Below are 18,820 nucleotides of genomic sequence, written 5' to 3'. Positions count from 1 at the left end.
TGGATCATCACCAGCCGCTGGATTAGATTAGATTACATTCAACTTTATTGTCAAAGAGCAAGTAGAAGCCGTGCTGGACGTGTGTGGCCCCACTGCAGGTGACTGTAAAGCATTCTTCTTCCCTTGTGTTTCTCAGTTATCAGATCATGCACAGCTGCTGGAGCCCGGTCCCAAAATTCCGTCCTAGTTTCCGTCAGCTGGTCAGTCAGCTGGAGGCGCTGCAGCTCAGCCTGTCCCCTGTCCCCCCTGCAAAGGAGCCTTTACTCTATGTCAACCTGGAAGGGGATGAGGGGGAGCCAGATGGGGAGGGAGGAGCTGCTGGAGCTGGGCCCCTGGGGCCCCAGGCGGTCGCAGAGGCTTCCAGCTGGAGTGTCCCCTGGCAGCGACAGGCAGAGGAGGAGGAAGACTGGCTCATGGTGGCGTACGGGGCCGCGAGGGCCATGGGGGGGGACTACAGGTACATCATTGGCCCCTGTGGGGAGGCAGCAGAAACATTACAGGAAGAGATGGTGGAGGAAGAGGAAGATGTTGTGATTCATGTGTGACACAGACTGACCAATCACAGCACTCTGAGCAACACCAAGAAGCAAACACTCAACGAAGGTACAAATGGACGTTTCACACAGTCACCACCACTGCTCCCAGTTACTGCCCCCGAGTTGCACTGGTTCCCATCTGCTGCCAGCCAGCAGGCAGACACAAATACACCATACTGCCAACAGTATTCCCTCATCTGCCTTTATATGAACTTCAGTAACATCCCATCCTTAATCCAGGGGGTTTAATGTGACGTCGGCCCACCCTTTGCAGCTATAACAGCTTCAACTCTTGTGGCCAAGCTGTCCACAAGGAGTGTTTATGGGAGTTTTGACCATTCTTCAAGGTTTAGGAGTGTTTATGAGAGTTTCTGACCATTCTTCAAGGTTTAGGAGTGTTTATGGGAGTATTTGACCTTTCTTCAAGGTTTAGGAGTGTTTATGGGAGTTTCTGACCATTCTTCAAGCTTTAGGAGTGTTTATGGGAGTATTTGACCATTCTTCAAGGTTTAGGAGTGTTTATGGGAGTTTCTGACCATTCTTCAAGGTTTAGGAGTGTTTATGGGAGTTTCTGACCATTCTTCAAGCTTTAGGAGTGTTTATGGGAGTATTTGACCTTTCTTCAAGGTTTAGGAGTGTTTATGAGAGTTTCTGACCATTCTTCAAGCTTTAGGAGTGTTTATGGGAGTTTCTGACCTTTCTTCAAGGTTTAGGAGTGTTTATGGGAGTTTTTGACCTTTCTTCAAGGTTTAGGAGTGTTTATGGGAGTGTTTGACCTTTCTTCAAGGTTTAGGAGTGTTTATGGGAGTTTCTGACCATTCTTCAAGCTTTAGGAGTGTTTATGGGAGTTTCTGACCATTCTTCTAGAAGCACATCTGTGAGGTCAGACACTGATGTTGGACAGAAGGCCTGGCTCTCAGTCTCTGCTCTGATTCATCCCAAAGGTGTTCTATCGGGTTGAGGTCAGGACTCTGTGCAGGCCAATCAGGTTCTTCCACACCAAACTGGCTCATCCATGTCTTTATGGAGCTTGCTTTGTGCACTGGTGCGCAGTCATGTTGGAACAGGAAGGGGCCGTCCCCAAACTGTTTCCACAGAGTTGGGAGCATGAAATGGTCCAAAATCTCTTGGTATGCTGAAGCATTCAGAGTTCCTTTCACTGGAACTAAGGGGCCAAGCCCAGCTCCTAACAACAACCCCACACCGTAATCCCCCCTCCACCAAACTTTACACTTGGCACAACGCAGTCAGACCAGTACCGTTCCCCTGGCAACCGCCAAACCCAGACTCCTCCATCAGATGCCAGATGGAGAAGCGTGATTGGTCCCTCCAGAGAAGGCGTCTCCACTGCTCTAGAGTCCAGTGGCGGCGTGCTTTACACCGCTGCACCCGACGCTTTGCATTGCACTTGGTGATGTATGGTTTGGATGCAGTTGCCATGGAAACCCATTCCATTAAGCTCTCTGCGCACTGTTCTTGAGCTAATCTGAAGGCAACATGAAGGTTGGAGGTCTGTAGAACTCTGCAGAAAGCTGGGACCTCTGAGCACCTCAGCATCCTCTGACCCCGCTCTGGCATTTTACGTGGCCGACCACTTCCTGGCTGAGTTCCTGTCATTCGCTTCCACTTTGTTATAACACCACTGACAGCTGACTGTGGAACATTTAGCAGAGAGGAAGTTTCACCACTGGACTTGCTGCACAGGTGGCATCCTATCATGGTACCAGGCTGGAACTCACTGAGCTCCTGAGAGCGAGCCATTCTTTCACAGATGTTTGTAGAAGCAGTCTGCATGCTGAGCTGCTGGAGTTTATACACCTGTGGCCATGGAAGGAACACCGGAGTTTAGTTATGTGGATGGGTGACGGAATACTTTTGGCAATATAGTGCATTTGGTGGGGCATCATTTCAGTGTGAAAATACATTTGAATATCTTGTATTTGAAGAGTTCATCAGACAAACAAAAAGGATTCTGCAGATGAATCGATGATGGAAATATGTTTGATAGAGACAGAAGAAGAATGCAACAGTTTGAATCTCATTAAAACTTCCTGAGCTGAATGGATCCAGAGTTTCTATCAAGTGTGAACATCTTTGTGCTGTCCCTAACATCCAGAACCTTAAAGAATGGCTTCCTGAAGGTTGAACGGGTTATTAAACAGTCGATCAGCTAATTGGTTAATTTGACTAACTTGTTTTTTTTAGAACCAGAATATTAACTGTAAACGTGGCTTTGCTTGTTGTGACATTTGTGTAGAAGAAGTGTGAAACTGAGCCCACCTGCGGCCCACATCTGGGGGAACTTTACACTGTAAACTTTACACTGGTCTGTTGGTTCTGGGAGATCTGTGAGAAATCAGTGCAGCTGCACACTGATGAACATGCAGAGGGATTCTCCAGCTCTGCCCAGGATCTGTGGGCTTCAGGCCATCTTTCCTGGACCTGGTGTGGAGCGAGGACGGCTTCAGGACTGAGTTTCAGTATCACCCTCCTCCAGCTCACTGCGGGTGAGAAACCTGCCTGGATTGACATGGCTCCCTCTGACCAGGGCTTTCAAGTTAATGTCAGTTCATGGTTGAGCACTTATATCCTAAAAGGATGCTAAATTAGACCTCCTGCTTCCAGTTTAACACGGTGAACTAAACACATTCATTTTGACTTGTGGTTGCACAAAACAAAAGACAACGGATGCAGAAACGATGTGTTCATCTCTTCCTCCACACAAACCGGCCTGTAGAAAAGGTCACATGATCTACCGTGAACCTGCAGACCCATCCGCAGTAAAGATGTTCCTTCTTCATTTGTTCAATGAGTCTAACCTCCCAGCACCCGTCAGCGACATCAAACCTGACATATACGACCTCCACTGTGGTGGGCCGGGCCTGGTCAGGAACCATGACTCAGAACCCAGAACTGAAGACTTTTTATTGTTTGATCAGGGGTTCAGTAAATATGCAGCTGAGTGAAAACTCCTACAGTTTCAGCTGAGAAGCCACTCACACCAATCCTTTCAACGACTCCATCAGAACTGTTGGGCCTTCTTCAGCACCGAGGGACCGGCTGCACTCACAACAGGCTCATTTAGGACCCAACAACAAGCAAAGGACCCCTCAGAAGGAGACTTTTTCAGCCCGCCTTGCTGGTTTATCACCTGAATGAGCTGACATCAGCTGGCTGAATGTAACGTGTATTAAAGTGTGAGACGTGCTGTGGTGTTGCTTCCCTCCAGTCAGAGGAGTCCTGGGGAGGATGGTGGAGCAGGCTCCCAGCTGTCCGTAACCATGGCTGCGTCTGTGTGCCATGCACAGCAGCAGTCAGCAGTAAATGTTCTTCAGAACTATGCAGGGTTCACACAGCAGCTAACTCTTCTTTTCTCTGGAGCAGGTTCGGTGAATTGTGCAGGCCTCCCCTGTAGATGTTGTGGACATTTGTGTGGTCTCGAGCATCTCCTCTGGGACATGTTTAAAGGCTGCACATTTTGTACTCCTTCAACTTGAATCTCGTCCTGATCCCAGACCGTCTGCTTTAGGTTTAGGAGTCTGATCCCAGACCGTCTGCTTTAGGTTTAGGAGTCTGATCCCAGACCGTCTGCTTTAGGTTTAGGAATCTGATCCCAGACCGTCTGCTTTAGGTTTAGGAGTCTGATCCCAGACCGTCTGCTTTAGGTTTAGGAGTCTGATCCCAGACCGTCTGCTTTAGGTTTAGGAGTCTGATCCCAGACCGTCTGCTTTAGGTTTAGGAGTCTGATCCCAGACCGTCTGCTTTAGGTTTAGGAGTCTGCACTGCTTTGATTGTGTTGTTATTAAATGAAGCTGACATCCTTACCTCTGTGAGAAATAAAGTGTTACTGATGACACTCAGGTCTCTGGTTTCCTGTTGTCACAACATCTGAGGTCACCTGCAAACACTGCTGACAGCCCACTGAAATGATGCTGATGCTCAGCGTGGTGCCTTCACTAACACTGAAGGTTCAGGAATTCATCAGCCAGAACAAGATGTTCTGCAGATTCAGTACATGGTGCAGGAAACTCTCCTGTTCCTCAGCTCTGGCTCCTTCAGCCTGTTAAAGAAGATCACAGAAGACTTTTTCTTCTCGGACTGAAGAAGAAAAGAAGTTAAACTGACTCCTAATTTTCATATTTAATCATCTTAAAAACTGTTTTTTATCTCAACATGTTGTTTTTTCTAATCCGATTCAGAATTAATCTCAAAGACATTTTACAACTATGATAAAAATGAGGGTTTTTTTCATGCATGTTAGAGCTGAATGGATACATTCAATCACAAGAGAAAATAGGTTCAGCCTGAGGAAAATGTTGATATATGAACAAAGACTCATAGATCCTGTTTGGGAATCACATTTCTCTTTAGGCTGCTGCTAACACACACACACACACACACACACACACACACACGGTGGTGTTCAGATATGGATTTGGAAGCAGCGGCTTCACTTGGGGGGGGGGGGTTTGTGCTCGGCTGGTATCTTTGGCTGCCGGTGAGGTTCTGATGTGTTGACGGGATCCACTGAGCGCCTGAGCCGTGCACTTCACGCTGCCTCGCCTCCGAGAGGAAATCCACCTGACTGACATCCTAAAAGGTCACAAACTTGAACATAAAATAGTTTCATTTGAATGCCATAATGGGTGTTTCTTATCATGTGTCTAATATACTCTGATGTGGATGCTGTGAATAACTGCAGCTAAGTGTCATGCATCAGGATGACCCTGATAGTGCCACGTTAAGAAAGGTTCCCAGATATTCTGCCACGAGAGGATAGTTGGTTCATGTGCTGCTTTAGGCTTCCAGAGGCTGTTTAAGAGAACAGCCAGAATACCTCCTGAATCTGTAGGTCTGGGTCCACTTCCTGCTTCTTTATGAGCCAACACACAGGCTGTGCATTCATCTGCTCCTGATGTTGGTTTCACATTTGCCCCTTTCATTTTACAGCTCTGACCTTGGATTGATGCTTCTGTAGCTGTGGTTCAGCAGGTTGTGTTCTGGTGGCAGCACAACTGAGACACCAGTAAACAGAGTTCAGTTCCTCCTCTGAGCCGATGAGCCAGTTTTTTTATTTCAGAGCCCTGTCGCTGTGTGCTGGTGAGAGTTTGTCCTTTCTGCTGTTCTTAACAGATTTCCACAGAGTCCCTTCTGCATCACCTGCCCCCTCCATCCAGCTGTGATGTGTTTGTGTGACCTGCCCCCCCCCCATGAACACAGCTCTGTGTTCATGTGTGAAAACTACTTCAGCTGCAGTTAGCTGCTCATATTATGATGAAAAACCACATGCGGTGTTTGCTTTTTGAAAGTCATTCTAACATTGTTTGAAGGTCTTTTGAAAGCCTTTGCTGGAGTCAGACAGGCTCCTTTCTGAGGGCGTTAAAGGCCTCTTCAGACAGCACGATGACAAAAAACAGTCTGCATGCTGTGAAGGAGACATGTGGCCCTTCCCTAATCACTGTTACCTGATCCAAGTTTTAAATCTGTTTTTCATTTCAACCATGAAAACATCAACTCTCTGTCCTCTCTGAGTATATCGCCTTCATTTTCAGGCCTGGCTTTAAACAGTCAGACGGTGAAAAACATCTCAGTTAGATCTACATTGTTCTACATATGAGAGATATATCACCAATTTCTGCTGCGCAGCCATGAGTCGAAACAGTGAACACTACTTAGACTCGGGTTTTATTTCCTAACCCTAACCCTGATTATGAAATGTCTTTGGAACCTTCCTAACGGAGCGAAGTGACGCTGATCTGATCAGTCATGATGGGAGGGTTTGAGTTGTGTCAACGCTCAGGAGAAGAGCTTCTGTGCTTCCTTTAGCAAACACTGTCCTTTCTGAAAGGACAGACGGCTTTCTTTTCAACCATGTTTAGCAATCATATTCTACTCAAATGACATTTTCAATTTCAACTCTTGTTGACTAAATAATGAAAGAACTCAATCATAAAACACTCTTCCATAGTTCAGTTTTAATTGTGGGAAATGGAAGCTGACAGCGCTTCTGAATGATCTCACCTGTTTTTTCTCATTGGTTGTTCCTCTGCTCTCTTGGTCTTAACATTGAAAATGTCTACAAAAAAACACACTTTGCAACCTGACACATTTGAAGGGACAGGTTGGGTTTTTGGAGGACTTGTGACTCACAAGTCCTCCAAAAACCCAAAAACCCAAGCTCACAAGTTGTGAGCAGTTGGTAGCTGAGCTGCAGCGGTCAGAGCACCAAGCTAACTGCTACTGAGAGCAGGGACAGAAGAAAAGCCTCAAAGGTTTCAGTGCTTCACTCAACTCTACATTATACCTAAAAGTTGCAACAGTAGCAGTTGCATTAGATTGTTGTGTACTTTGTCACCATTTTCCCAACCAAACGTCTGTTGCTCCTCGTCACTCTGGCTGCTAAGTGGCTGCCCACCGAAGAGACGGTTCTACCCGTCTAATCCCAAAACTCCAACCACGGGACAGAAAGTAAAAAGAAAAATGTAAAGAAGCGGTTGTGAAAGCAGAGATGGTGACATGGCTTTTTGGGGGAAGATGGAGGACTGAAATGGTTGGAGCAGTACAGACGTTGGTTGGTTAAGTAATTAGTCACAAACTAAAAAAGTCTTGTGTGTAGGTTTTGCTAAACCTTTAAAATTGTTCAGGTTTTAGTTGTTTCAGAAGGTGAAACGTCCCCCGTGTTTGTCCGAGCTCTGTAGCGGTTAGGTTGGCTTCCCCATGAGAGTTCTTCCTGCCTCCTCAAACAGCGAGCGCTCTCACTGCTGCCTCCTGCTGGTACCTGCTCACATGCACTTTACAAAACCCGGCATAACCCCCCCCCGAAGCATTCCTCAAACAAAAATCACACAGGTACTTACAGTAGTGTGGGGATCTGGTAAAATCCCAGGGTATTTGGTAATGATTTTTATCAAACGGTCAGAACGGTCTAACAATGTAATCAGTGCTAGCCGCGGACTAAGCTAGCTTTCACATTTCCAGGTGAGTAACTGCATTGTCTGATGTACATGTTATTAAGGCCACTGTTTTTAATAAAGATCTAGGTGCATATAAATCCTACGATGCATACAATGATGTTCTTTGTGGAGATAACAGATTTCCTTTGACACGGCATCAGACACATATCAGACGCTGTAAACACTTTAATATCATTGGGACATGTGGGATCTGTCCTTTTACTGGCCTCCATACAAAGTCGTCTTCTATTCTTAACCAAGGCCTGGGATCCCCCCAGAATACGGAAAAATTTCCATCCATCCATCTTTTGGGGGGAGGGGTTCACTTAACTACATCTTCATCTCTGCTTTAATGGATGTTAGAAGAAAAAAGCCCATCCACAGGTCTCCTTCAACTGGACTCCAGGAGCCAGATTCATAAAACTGTGAAATGTGCACACTTTCATTTCCCCACATTTATAAAGCTGTGTCCACACGACTCTTTTAGAAAACTCAGTCTTGGTGAAACTATACAAGTGCACACAAAGCTGATTTCCACTCCCTCTTCACCATGAATGGATGCAGACACTCCCCTTACTTGTCATTTGCATAGTGAGAGATTGTTTGTTTAAATAGACATGATCATGAGAGCAACAGTAAAGAAGAAGAAGAGTTTTACTGAATATAAAACAGACGCTCATCAGAGAAGCAGAGAAAAAGGAAATCCCTTTTATTAGGTGATCTCACCTCTGTGGTCAGGAACAGAACAAAAGCTGCTGAATTAAAACGTAACAGGTGATCAGCTCTGGAAGGTCAGAGTAAACGACCCTGCAGAGGTCAAGAGAAATGGTGGGATTATAAAGCAGCAGCCAAAAGGCTCATGGGCTCACACATCGCATCAAGACTACAGAGGAGGACCAGCAGCTCCTGCTTTATCTGCAGGAGATGAACACACAGCCTGTACACCACAGTCTGTGTGGAGGGGATCAGGAGGAGACACTGGGGTACAGATGCATCATGGGATGTTTGCTGTTTTCTTCAACAGTCCTGTGGAAGCTGAAGGAAATCAGAACCATCTCTGAATATGTCTTTTCTCTCCACAGCCATTACACATGACGCACAGCTGCTCTTATTTACCAGTTACTGCAGATCAGAGTACACTGTGAGAGCTGATGATGGGGGAACTAAATAAGGAAAAAAAACCTGGAAATGGTGTGGTTTTGTTTCCTGGTGAATTACGGGGCCTCTTCCTGTTTCCACCTCATATCAGGGTTACTTTGCTGTGAAAACCTGCACAGGTTCTTTCAGAAACACCTCTGAGCAGGAAGAAGGCACATGTGCTTTCTGTGTGCAGCGCACTGTTTATGCATCGGGCCCCTGGACTCCCTGGAAGAAGAGATGCTGTTACTCATAATTAAAAAAAAAAAAAAAAAAATCAAGTAATAAATAAATCAAGTGATCCCAAATCATCCCATTAAAATGGTTCCACTGTGAGAGAGCGACGGCATCCCCACGCTGGAGGCTCAGGGGTTTCCTTTCATACATTACCTGTTTATACACCGTCCTCTGAATAAGAGTGAAGAGTGGATGGATGTGAGCAGGAGCCATGATATGGGCCTGGATATGAGCCAGGATATGGGCCAGGATATGGGCCTGGATATGAGCCAGGATATGGGCCAGGATATGGGCCTGGATATGAGCCAGGATATAGGCCTGGATATGAGCCAGGATATGGGCCTGGATATGAGCCAGGATATGGGCCTGGATATGGGCCTGGATATGAGCCAGGATATGGGCCTGGATATGGGCCTGGATATGAGCCTGGATATGAGCCAGGATATGGGCCTGGATATGGGCCAGGATATGGGCCAGGATATGGGCCTGGATATGAGCCTGGATATGAGCCAGGATATGGGCCTGGATATGGGCCAGGATATGGGCCTGTCTGGGGCCACTGATGGGAAACACTGCATGGCCACAGGTTGTTAATGCGTGGCAGTTAGATGCTCACCGCTACCATGACTAAAATAAATAAAAAATATCCAATATGCACGTTTTGTTAGCTTTTTATAAAAAGCGGATTTCACACCCATGGCCATGAAATAATACCCGATTCCCTTGTGGCACCACGCGGGCTCCATAGCTAGGCAGCGCGGCCCTGCCTGCACACAGGAAGGCTGAGGCAGCACTCCAGAGACACTCAATCATTCAGTTATCTCAACATGAACGGGTGGTGCGGTCTATCTTCCGTTTCTGGTCCCGTTCTGATGCTACGCTTTAAGTCTGGGAGTCACAGCGAACTAACAGCGGAGCTCTGACGCTCTGGACACGGTTCCCCTCCGGCTCTATTCTCCGCGGCCGCCATCACCTCAGAGCCAGCCCGCACGTTCCAGTCCGGTGGAAACAACATGGCGGCGGCTCCGCACACCGAGCCGCCACTCACTCTCTGAGGCGGGGAACACCGGCTCCACGGCTCTCAGACACGCAGGCCTGGGTCCACACTTCTGAATATTTCGCTGCATCCACACCCACCGTGAGCCTGTGGTGGTCGCTGCATCTACACCCACCGTGAGCCTGTGGTGGTCGCTGCATCTACACCCACCGTGAGCCTGTGGTGGTCGCTGCATCTACACCCACCGTGAGCCTGTGGTGGTCGCGGTAGTTCCGTATATGTGGCGCATTTTTTAACCATTAAATGAACTCGTGTTGATCCGGGTGGGTCCAGGGATCCGTCTGAAGTCGCTCTGACGGACCACAGACGGCCATCGGCGGGTCTCCTGCAGATGACGGACGACAGACCCGTGCTGTGGGCGCGCGGGCTGGCTGGGGCAAGCGTGAACCAGGTGGCGGCGGAGAGGCTGGTCTGAGTCTGCGCAGTAGCGGAGGAAGAGGATGGGGCGGGCGATGACGTGAGAGTGAAGAACGGCGCGTGCTGTTTGTTTCTCCCTCAGCTGAATAAGATCCGCGTGCTAACAGGATCCCTTAGAAAAAACCCGACGGTTCAGACGGATTTCTGTCGCACCGGGGACACCATCCATGTGTACCGATGGGCAGCAGGTAATATGCATGGTGGGCTGCAGTCCGGGAGCACGTGCTGGTGGAGGTTTGATGTCTGAGGGGCAGCCATTTCCAGGCTCATTCTGAGGCCTGGTGCTAGCAGCTGGTTGTGTTTGAACAGTGGGGTATAATAACAGCCCAGCTCAGTGGCAGGCACAGCTTCCTGTCCTGCTTTAACTGGGGTACCAGGTGAGGTTAGCCACCGGCTAATGGAGACTAGCAGCTCAGATAAAACCTCACAAATGAGCTGGATAGTGTTAACAAATCTGCACCTACATTACCACAGTGGGTTTAAGTGAGAAAACAGATTGAACTGGATTCCCTGCTCATGGTTTGTGTGGTGGAACCCACCATCAGCTAGCCTGTAAGCATGACTGCTAGCTAAACAAAAGAGCCTTTCAGTAGTTAGCGCACCACAGGTTAAAGCATGTAGGAAAGATGACCCTTTAGGTTTGGGTTGGTTTTCTTTCTACTTAGAGAGACACGTTACGCTAGCCAATGTTTGATTAAAGCCACACTCAAATTCTAAGGATTTCTCTTATACTTTTATCATGTCTATTTTCATGCTATGGGAACTGTCACGGACAGCGTTAGAGACGGCTCCTTGGGGAGTCATTTGCATAAAGAAAGCCCTGATTAGGCGTGCGGTATCTTGATGTAAACGTTACATCAATCATCTGTAGCAGAGCTGGAGGTGTCCTGGACTTTCTGCACATACACGCATGTTACTACAGTTTCAACGTATCTGCTTTACTTCGAAGCGGTTTCTGGTGTGTCTGCAACATTTGCAATAATTGACATGATTTGTGTAAAGATGCCTACACAGACGGACCTGTTCTTATACTTGCACTCCCTCCAAGTCTTTGTTTTTCAAATGCACCTTTCACACCGCGCATGTCGGGTTACAAACATCAGGAGCTGCACAGCCGGCTGAAGTGACACCACAGACGTTGGTGCGGCAGGTACTGTGGAGTAAGGGACACCTTACAGAACCGGCAGCAGAAGTTGTGGTCAAGCCAAACATCTGTATTCGTTAACACTGCATTTCTTTAAAGTTGTACGGATGCATTATGATTCTGGTACGTTAACTTCCTCTTCCCAAAAGGGATGTTTGGTTACAACGTGCGGCTCAATTATTCCAATATTTCCGCTTGCTCACAGCAAATATGTGGAAATTTCACTCTGCATGATTGTGCATTGATGCAGTGATGTTTGCTGCCTGTAAGAAATTGCAGAGTGCAGTTGTTACTTGCAGCCTCAGTAGAATACTTCATTTGTAGTTTTTTACTGCGGTTGGATGCAATGTAACGTCTGAGAAGAAGAAAAAGAAGCAGACGACTAAGTTATTGGGACATGTTTAGAGCTTGTGAAGGAGGACAGAAGCCATTTTTGAAGCGGGGGGGCATGTTGATTCACGCCACATTTTCTGAAATGTCAGAAAGCATGAATTAAGGTGAAGTGTCGGGCTTTGGGTGCTCTCTGCTTCCCAAAGTGATAAATATTGTTAACGGACAGTTTTGTGTGACACATCCTCACAGACGTGTGTGCACGACTGAGGAGCAGAAAGCAGCGCTTTCCCAGTTTGCTTGAAAAAGCCGATGTTGTAAGCATAGATGATCAGACGGACAGCTTTACCAACAACCACAAATAATTGATAGAAATAGTTCAGTGTTCCCAGCGGATCACAGCCGTCTGCTAAGAGCAGAACCTCCTTTTAGATCAAGGCCTCAAAAGTGTCTAAAGATGCAAAACTCAGTCTAAGGCTGCGGCTACACGAAAACGTTTTTCACTGTAAACGATACTTTTTCTTATCGTTTGGCTGTCGCGGCCACACGGAGCCGGCGTTCCCACTACCCAAAAACGATAGTTTTTGAGAACGGGTTCCAGAGTGGGAAGATTTGGAAACGAGGTCGTTTCGTTTCCATTGTTACAGCGAAAACGTTTTTGCGTCAGTCAAACGTTGACGCTGTGAGACTTCTCTATTGTCTCACAGTGTGGCGTGACACAGTGGCGTGTGTACTTCATCGTTTTCATCCGTTTTCGTCTGGACCTGAGTCTTTACAGCAGCGTTGCCGTGTGGTCGCAAGAATTTTCGTACCCGTTTTTAAAAAAAAACTCGTTTCGTTTTCGTGTAGCCGTAGCCTTAATCTCCTGTAATTAAGTCATCTGCCTCTGGATTCACAGGCCTTGAGATTTGATATAGAATTGCAGGTTTTGCACAAATTTAACAGAATCCTACAGATTGATCACATTTAACACAGGAAACTCCTACACACATTACCACAATAGTATTTTATAATGTTCTCCTTACATAGGCTGTGGTGCAGAATACAGAAAGAATGCACAGAAGTGCTGCGAGACAGACCATCTTCTGTCCTGCAGCTCTTCCCAAGCAAGCAGTGGGTTCAGTGAGCTACAGAAGAAGAAGAAGAAGGTTACCTCCTCTTATCTTTTCCTAAGAGCTTTTCCTGGACCTCAGTGGAAGACATGATGAGGTTAAAGAAAGGTGGGAGGATGAATTCTTTAGGAAAATACAGCCACGCTGACAGTGGTGTGCAGCACTGAAACTTCAGTGAATATTCACTGAAGTTCAATGAATATTCTCAAAAAAAAGCTTTAGATGCTTCGCCTAATGCAATATTATTACAATGTCAAAAAAGGTCATCTCTACTATTTGAGTGGGCCCAACATATGTGTGTTGGCCAAGCGGTGAAAGAGAGGATGTGCAATGAGCAGGTCATTGTTGGCACCAAGTGGTTGACAGAGTTAAACTAACACCGTATCAAAACTAAGAATCTCAACAACTTGTAAATAATCTGCATCACTTTGTACATCAAAGCTGGCAAGGCTTCATGTTGCATTCAAATGCACTTCTTAAACTTAGAAATCTTTATGCACATGACATTGACTATAGTTCAAAACAACAAATGTCTTTCAGTATTATTTATCTTCATTAAGAAATTTCTCTCTTGTTCTTTCGCTCATACAGATGTGTCATCAGTGATTGAATTTATAAGAGCAGACTTATTTAGTACCGCTGAAGTTACATTGTTGTTACTACAGTCAAAAGTAGCAGGTTGCCGAGGCCATTCTGATACTAACGTTTTCACTAAGTTGCTGATATTTTGAAATGAGGAGCGCAGACACACACCACTGATATGGCAGGTAAGAGATGTTGCTAACTAACATCTTCCTTATCAAAAGACCATCATGATTTTTTTAATTATTGAGTCCAAAAAAACCTATAAAAACAAGGAAAGAGGTGCTGTCATCCAACTATTAAAATGAAGGGAAGCATCTCTGTGACGATCAGTGGAGTTATACCAGCTGTTTAAAACCACTGTTCCACACAAAAAGGGCTCCATTTAAACTAATGTAAAGTAATGGAAGTGTAAAGTGAACTTCTCAGACGACTAACTGATGGGTCACTCAGTCACTGGAACTGAAAAGATGCAGCTTTCTATATTTTTGTATATATATTTTCTCTATATTAATGGCAGTTGAAACTGATCTGACAAATTATTATCATAATCAGAAGTGTAGCCACATGGAATTGTATAGTAATAAGAACATGCATGGCATTGTGATTGAATACTTTTTTAATCCCATAAGGACGTTGCATACTGCAGGACAAATCTTCAGCCCCCCTTTATGTGTACCAAAACATGTTATATACCGTTAGAAAGATAATATGCGTCACATAAAAGTAGTCGCGAGCTTTGTGTGTCGCAAATTACACATCGTTATATCGATATGATGCTTGATGGGTCTTCAATATATGAGAAAAGTAATGCAGAAAGAGCGTCACTTAGAAGTAGTCTCTTACTTCGTTTCTAATTAGTTGCTAATTACGCATCGTCGTGCGTAATTTCAGATTCTGCAGTTTATTCGTCTTCGTTTTTCTACAACATGGCTAAACGGACTTCAAAAACAAAATACAGTCGGAGGTTTGTTTACGACGGGACATTGATGTTTCTGACGTCAGAGGAGGACGGAGTTTTCTTTGACTCTGGAGAACAAGCATCATCTGAAGAGGGAACCGTTGCTCTCGACAAGTAAGTATTATTTATATTTTAGCGTTATTTTACTTAGTATTATTATATAGATAAATAGATACTTTTTAGTTAGATACTTTATTGTTCCCGAAGGAAATTGTGGACTCAGCATTATCACTCAGCAGCATTCTCATCAATAAAACATCTAAAAAGAGCAAAAAGTAGTGATAATTATTATATACACAGCTCAGTCTTTCTTGTATTATAAAATACATTTGTTTGTTTTTTCTTTGTTTTTGATAGACTTCTGAAGATAATTCAGACGAGGGGGTCACACGTGCTACTTCTTCTAAAAGCAGAGTGGGGAAAAAAAACAAGTCTAGAGGAGCCCCATCCCCCCTCTCCTGTAAAAGGTAAATTAAACAAAAGAAAAGCAAGAGGCCAAGGGAGAAGAGAAGAGGGGGGAGGGGGAGAGTCAGGACCAGCGAACAGGAATTTCAGGAATGACTGAAGAGTACTGGAATGATACTGGGGCTCAAGAAATTACTCCTCCACAACCCATCTTCAAACCCCAAAATCCACCTGGACCCCTGCTTATTTCCACATCATCATATACAGCATTGCAGCTTTTTTTTTTTTTTTTTAAACTCCACACTACAGACAATAATTTGGAACACAAATGAGTTTGGTGCACACATATTAACACCAACTGCCCCATGGACTGATATTTCCTTAAAGGACATTTTCCGTTTCATGGCTTTAATTATACATATATATATATATATATATATACAGTATATATATGTATGTATATTCATTGCCTGGCCAAAACAAAAGTCGCGACCTACAAAAAAGGGTCACTCACTCTAAAATTTCATTGGACTGCCTTTAGCTTTGATTACGGCACTCATTCGGGTTGGCATTCCAAGATCTTGTAGTGATGATGGGAGAGTCGGTCCACTGCGCAAAGTCCTCTGCAGCACATCCCAAAGATTGTCAATGGGGTTACGGTCTGGACTCTGGGGGCCAATCCATGTGTGAAAATGATGTCTCATGCTCCCTGAACCACTCTTTCACAATTTGAGCCCGATGATTCCTGGCATTGTCATCTTGGAATATGCCCGTGCCATTAGGGAAGAAAAATCTATTGATGGAATAACCTGGTTATTCAGTATATTCAGGTAGTCAGCTGACTTCATTCTTTGGGCACATAACGTTGCTGAACCTAGACCCGACAAACTGCAGCAGCCCCAGATCATAGCACTGCCCCCACAGGCCTGTACAGTAGGCACCAGGCATGATGGTGCAGCATTTCATCTTCATCTCTTACCCTGATGCTCCATTCACTGTGGAACACGGTAAATCTGGACTCATCAGACCACGTGACCTTCTTCCATTGCTCCAGAGTCCAATCTTTATGCTCCCAAGCAAATTGAAGCCTTTTTTTCCGATTAGCCTCACTGATTAGTGGTTTTCTTAGGGCTACACAACTGTTCAGTCCCAATCCCTGAGTTCCCTTCGCCTTGTGCATGTGGAAATGCTCTTACTTTCACTATTAAACATAGCCCGGAGTTGTTTTTCTGGGATTTGATTTCACCAAACGTTTAAGTGATCACGATCAGTTAGGATTTTTACACGACCACATTTCTCACTCAAAGATGATGGTTCCCTACTATCCTTCCAGTTTTTAATAATGCGTTGGACCCAATTTTAGTAGTTTCTGCAATCTCCTTCGATGTTTTCTCTGCTTGATGCATGCCACTGATTTGACCCTTCTCAAACATACATCTTTTCCACGACCACGGGATGCATCTTTCGACATGGTTGTTTAAGAAATGAGAAGCTACTCATTGCATCAGTTGGGGTTAAATAACTTGTTGCCAGCTGAAAGATAATCGCCCATGCAGTAATTGTCCAATAGGAAGCTCTGACCTATTTGGTTAGTTAAATTGTGGTGCCGACTTTCTTTTTGGCCAGGCAGTGTATATGGGATTTGTAAAATTCTGTTAATTTAGAAATGACTGGAGAATGGCAAGACCGTACAGCCTTCCATTCTATAAATCAGTCATGTCATGTTAAAAGTTCCTCCTAATATGCCGGTCCCTGCACCTTAGCAGTAGCTTAGAGGATGCTGCTAATGATCAGGAGAAGGGAAATGCTGCCGGTCAACACCAACCTACTGGGTATAAACTTCTTGGAGACAATTTGTTCACAAGTCCAATACTTTTCTGTGAACTGCTTCAGCAAAAGATCAGGGCATGTGGGACCATCCGAACCAACCGGATTGGCTATCCAAAATCAAAAACAAATGGCCTCGACTCCAATTGACCACAAGGGAGCATCAGGTGGCTGTCCTGACCATCCAGTGGAAAGACACAAGAGATGTTTTTCTGTGTTCCACTCTGCACACAGCCCACAGAGGGAAACTGCTCAGCGGTGGAGATAGGCAGTGGACCCTGAAGGACATCCCTGTTCCACCAGCAGGAAAGGAGTACAACTGGTATGTACTATGTACACAAGTATTTTCTGCCTTTTGAAATGTAATAATTTGTGTGCTGGACATATTTTGATAAGATTTTTGTTTTTTGTTTTTCCAACTGTCCTTTTAGGTACATGGGGGGAGTCGACCTATCAGATGGCCTGATAAGATACTACAAGGTCCTGCACAAAAAATAGAAGTAGACTTTCTTCTACCAATTCATGGACATTGCTATTGTGAATGCCTTCATCTTGCACAAAGAACATGGCAGAAGCAGAGTTGAGGTTCCTTTGCACCAGAAGGCATTCAGGGAGACCTTAGCCTTCGAGTTGGCAGAGTCTACCACCACAACTGAATCTGGACCATTTCTTGCCATTAATCCCAAACCTGTTAAGGACACAGCACAGCTGGGCGCTTGAGGTGCAGCTCCTGCCAGACCAAGTCTCCTGTAAAGGATGCCACATGGGATGTGCCCCTGTGCTTTGTGCCAGGTCGACACTGCTACAATAATTGGGATGTTGCCAACAGCAAATAATGTTAATACAAATTGTAAATAGTGTGCAGTGTTGTTTGCAATGTGTGCTACAAAGTTCTGTTCATAGAAACGATGTGTTTGTGCTTCTGTTACTCTTTGTCGGTAATACTGACAGAGGATCTGGATGTGGGATAGGACAGTCCCAACGTTTCATTGGAGCCAAAGATAATGACTATGTTAAAGCGTTCTAGAATAGCAGCCTTTTCCCCATGGTTACCAAGGGTCTCCAAATGGCACAGTTTTGGTACAATTTTGGCACGCCTGGTCCTATCCTTAGAAAAACCTGTACAACAAACTCATTTTTTGTTGTAATACGGTCAAATTTGAAGTGGGACCAGGTAAGACTTCAGGCTGTAGTCCCATTGTGTTTTTCAGTCCGCAGCTCTATTCTAAAGTCACTTCTATGGCACATATTTAGGAAGAAAAAATTGGCGGACATAAAAATCCATCTTTTTCAGTGTATTCAAACTAATATTACTCTGTGAAAGTAGCACTTACCGAGATTCTGACTTGGTGAAAATTCAGAGTGTTCTCTTTCAAAAGACCAGGCCTCTACTCCAAATGGTTCAAGAACAGCTTTCAATTTACTTTGGGTATGCTTTTTTTAGAGGTTTGTAAAGTTAGTCTGTCACAAGGCCGGTATACATGGCGACATGACCAAGTATTAAGAAGCTTAGCTGCAGGTATTGAAGAAAAACGAAGGCGGGTAAATTTAGGAGGGTCTAAGGGGAAGAGAGTGGCTATTCAGTTTGTTCAAGAGGGGGAGAAAGTTAATAAGACGATAAGGAGGCACGGCAGCTTGGAGGATGCTTGTGATTGGGAGATGCAGGTAGATTTAGGAAATAAGCTTGTTGTTCCCCAGGAAATAGCCTCTACAAATCTAAGGCCTGATATAGTCTTGTGGTCTAGGAGTAGAATGAGAGTCTATTTCATAGAGCTGACTGTTCCTTGGGAGGAATTGGTAGCAGAAGCATATGAAAGGAAAAATATATGTGGAGTTGGGGGCAGAAGCAGAGCAGTGAGGATGGAAAGTTAGGATCTGTGTAGAGGTAGTATGTAGAGGATTTGTTGCAAAGTCTGTTGTCTCATTGTTGAGGGAGCTGGGTGTAAGTGGACAGAGTGTGAGGAAAATAGTGAAGGAAGTGTCAGATGAGGCAGTAAAGTCCAGTCAGTAGATTTGGATTAGAAGAAGCAATAGCAGCTGGGGGCCCAGCAGGGGGAACACTTAGGGAAAACAGACTCTTGGAAGAAGCAAAGAAGAAATTTAGAATATTTAAGTGGAGGGT

The 18,820-nt window shown here is 45.1% G+C and overlaps 2 protein-coding genes and 1 long non-coding RNA gene across 11 annotated transcripts in view; 2 read left to right on the top strand and 1 right to left on the bottom strand.

The window, feature by feature from the left end:
* tyro3 (TYRO3 protein tyrosine kinase) overlaps nt 1–2,597 on the top strand; it is a 55,965-nt gene extending 53,368 nt beyond the window's left edge. For all 4 annotated transcript variants that reach the window (XM_075448498.1, XM_075448496.1, XM_075448499.1 and 1 more), the window contains one exon: nt 137–2,597. In XM_075448498.1, the coding sequence (XP_075304613.1) occupies nt 137–545 (409 nt within the window). In that variant the 3' untranslated portion in view covers nt 546–2,597. The remainder of the gene's footprint in view (nt 1–136) is intronic.
* Nucleotides 2,598–8,183: 5,586 nt separating this feature from the next.
* Nucleotides 8,184–9,103, bottom strand: LOC142366566 (uncharacterized). The gene is made up of 2 exons (XR_012766848.1): nt 9,017–9,103; nt 8,184–8,854 (listed from the first exon to the last, which is right to left on the bottom strand). It is a non-coding gene; the product is annotated as an uncharacterized LOC142366566 (long non-coding RNA).
* Nucleotides 9,104–9,668: 565 nt separating this feature from the next.
* mgaa (MAX dimerization protein MGA a) overlaps nt 9,669–18,820 on the top strand; it is a 55,298-nt gene continuing 46,146 nt past the window's right edge. For 4 of the 6 annotated variants that reach the window (XM_075448488.1, XM_075448489.1, XM_075448490.1 and 1 more), the window contains exon 1: nt 9,671–10,525. The gene's annotated coding sequence lies outside the window, so the exon portion shown is untranslated. Of the gene's footprint in view, nt 10,526–18,820 lie in introns of all 6 variants that reach the window. The other 2 variants (XM_075448493.1, XM_075448492.1) reach the window with 2 other exon arrangements.

The sequence above is a fragment of the Odontesthes bonariensis genome, chromosome 17 (genome assembly GCF_027942865.1).
Source record: "Odontesthes bonariensis isolate fOdoBon6 chromosome 17, fOdoBon6.hap1, whole genome shotgun sequence".
Lineage (NCBI taxonomy): Eukaryota > Metazoa > Chordata > Actinopteri > Atheriniformes > Atherinopsidae > Odontesthes > Odontesthes bonariensis.
This window is presented reverse-complemented; position numbering and strand designations above follow the sequence as displayed.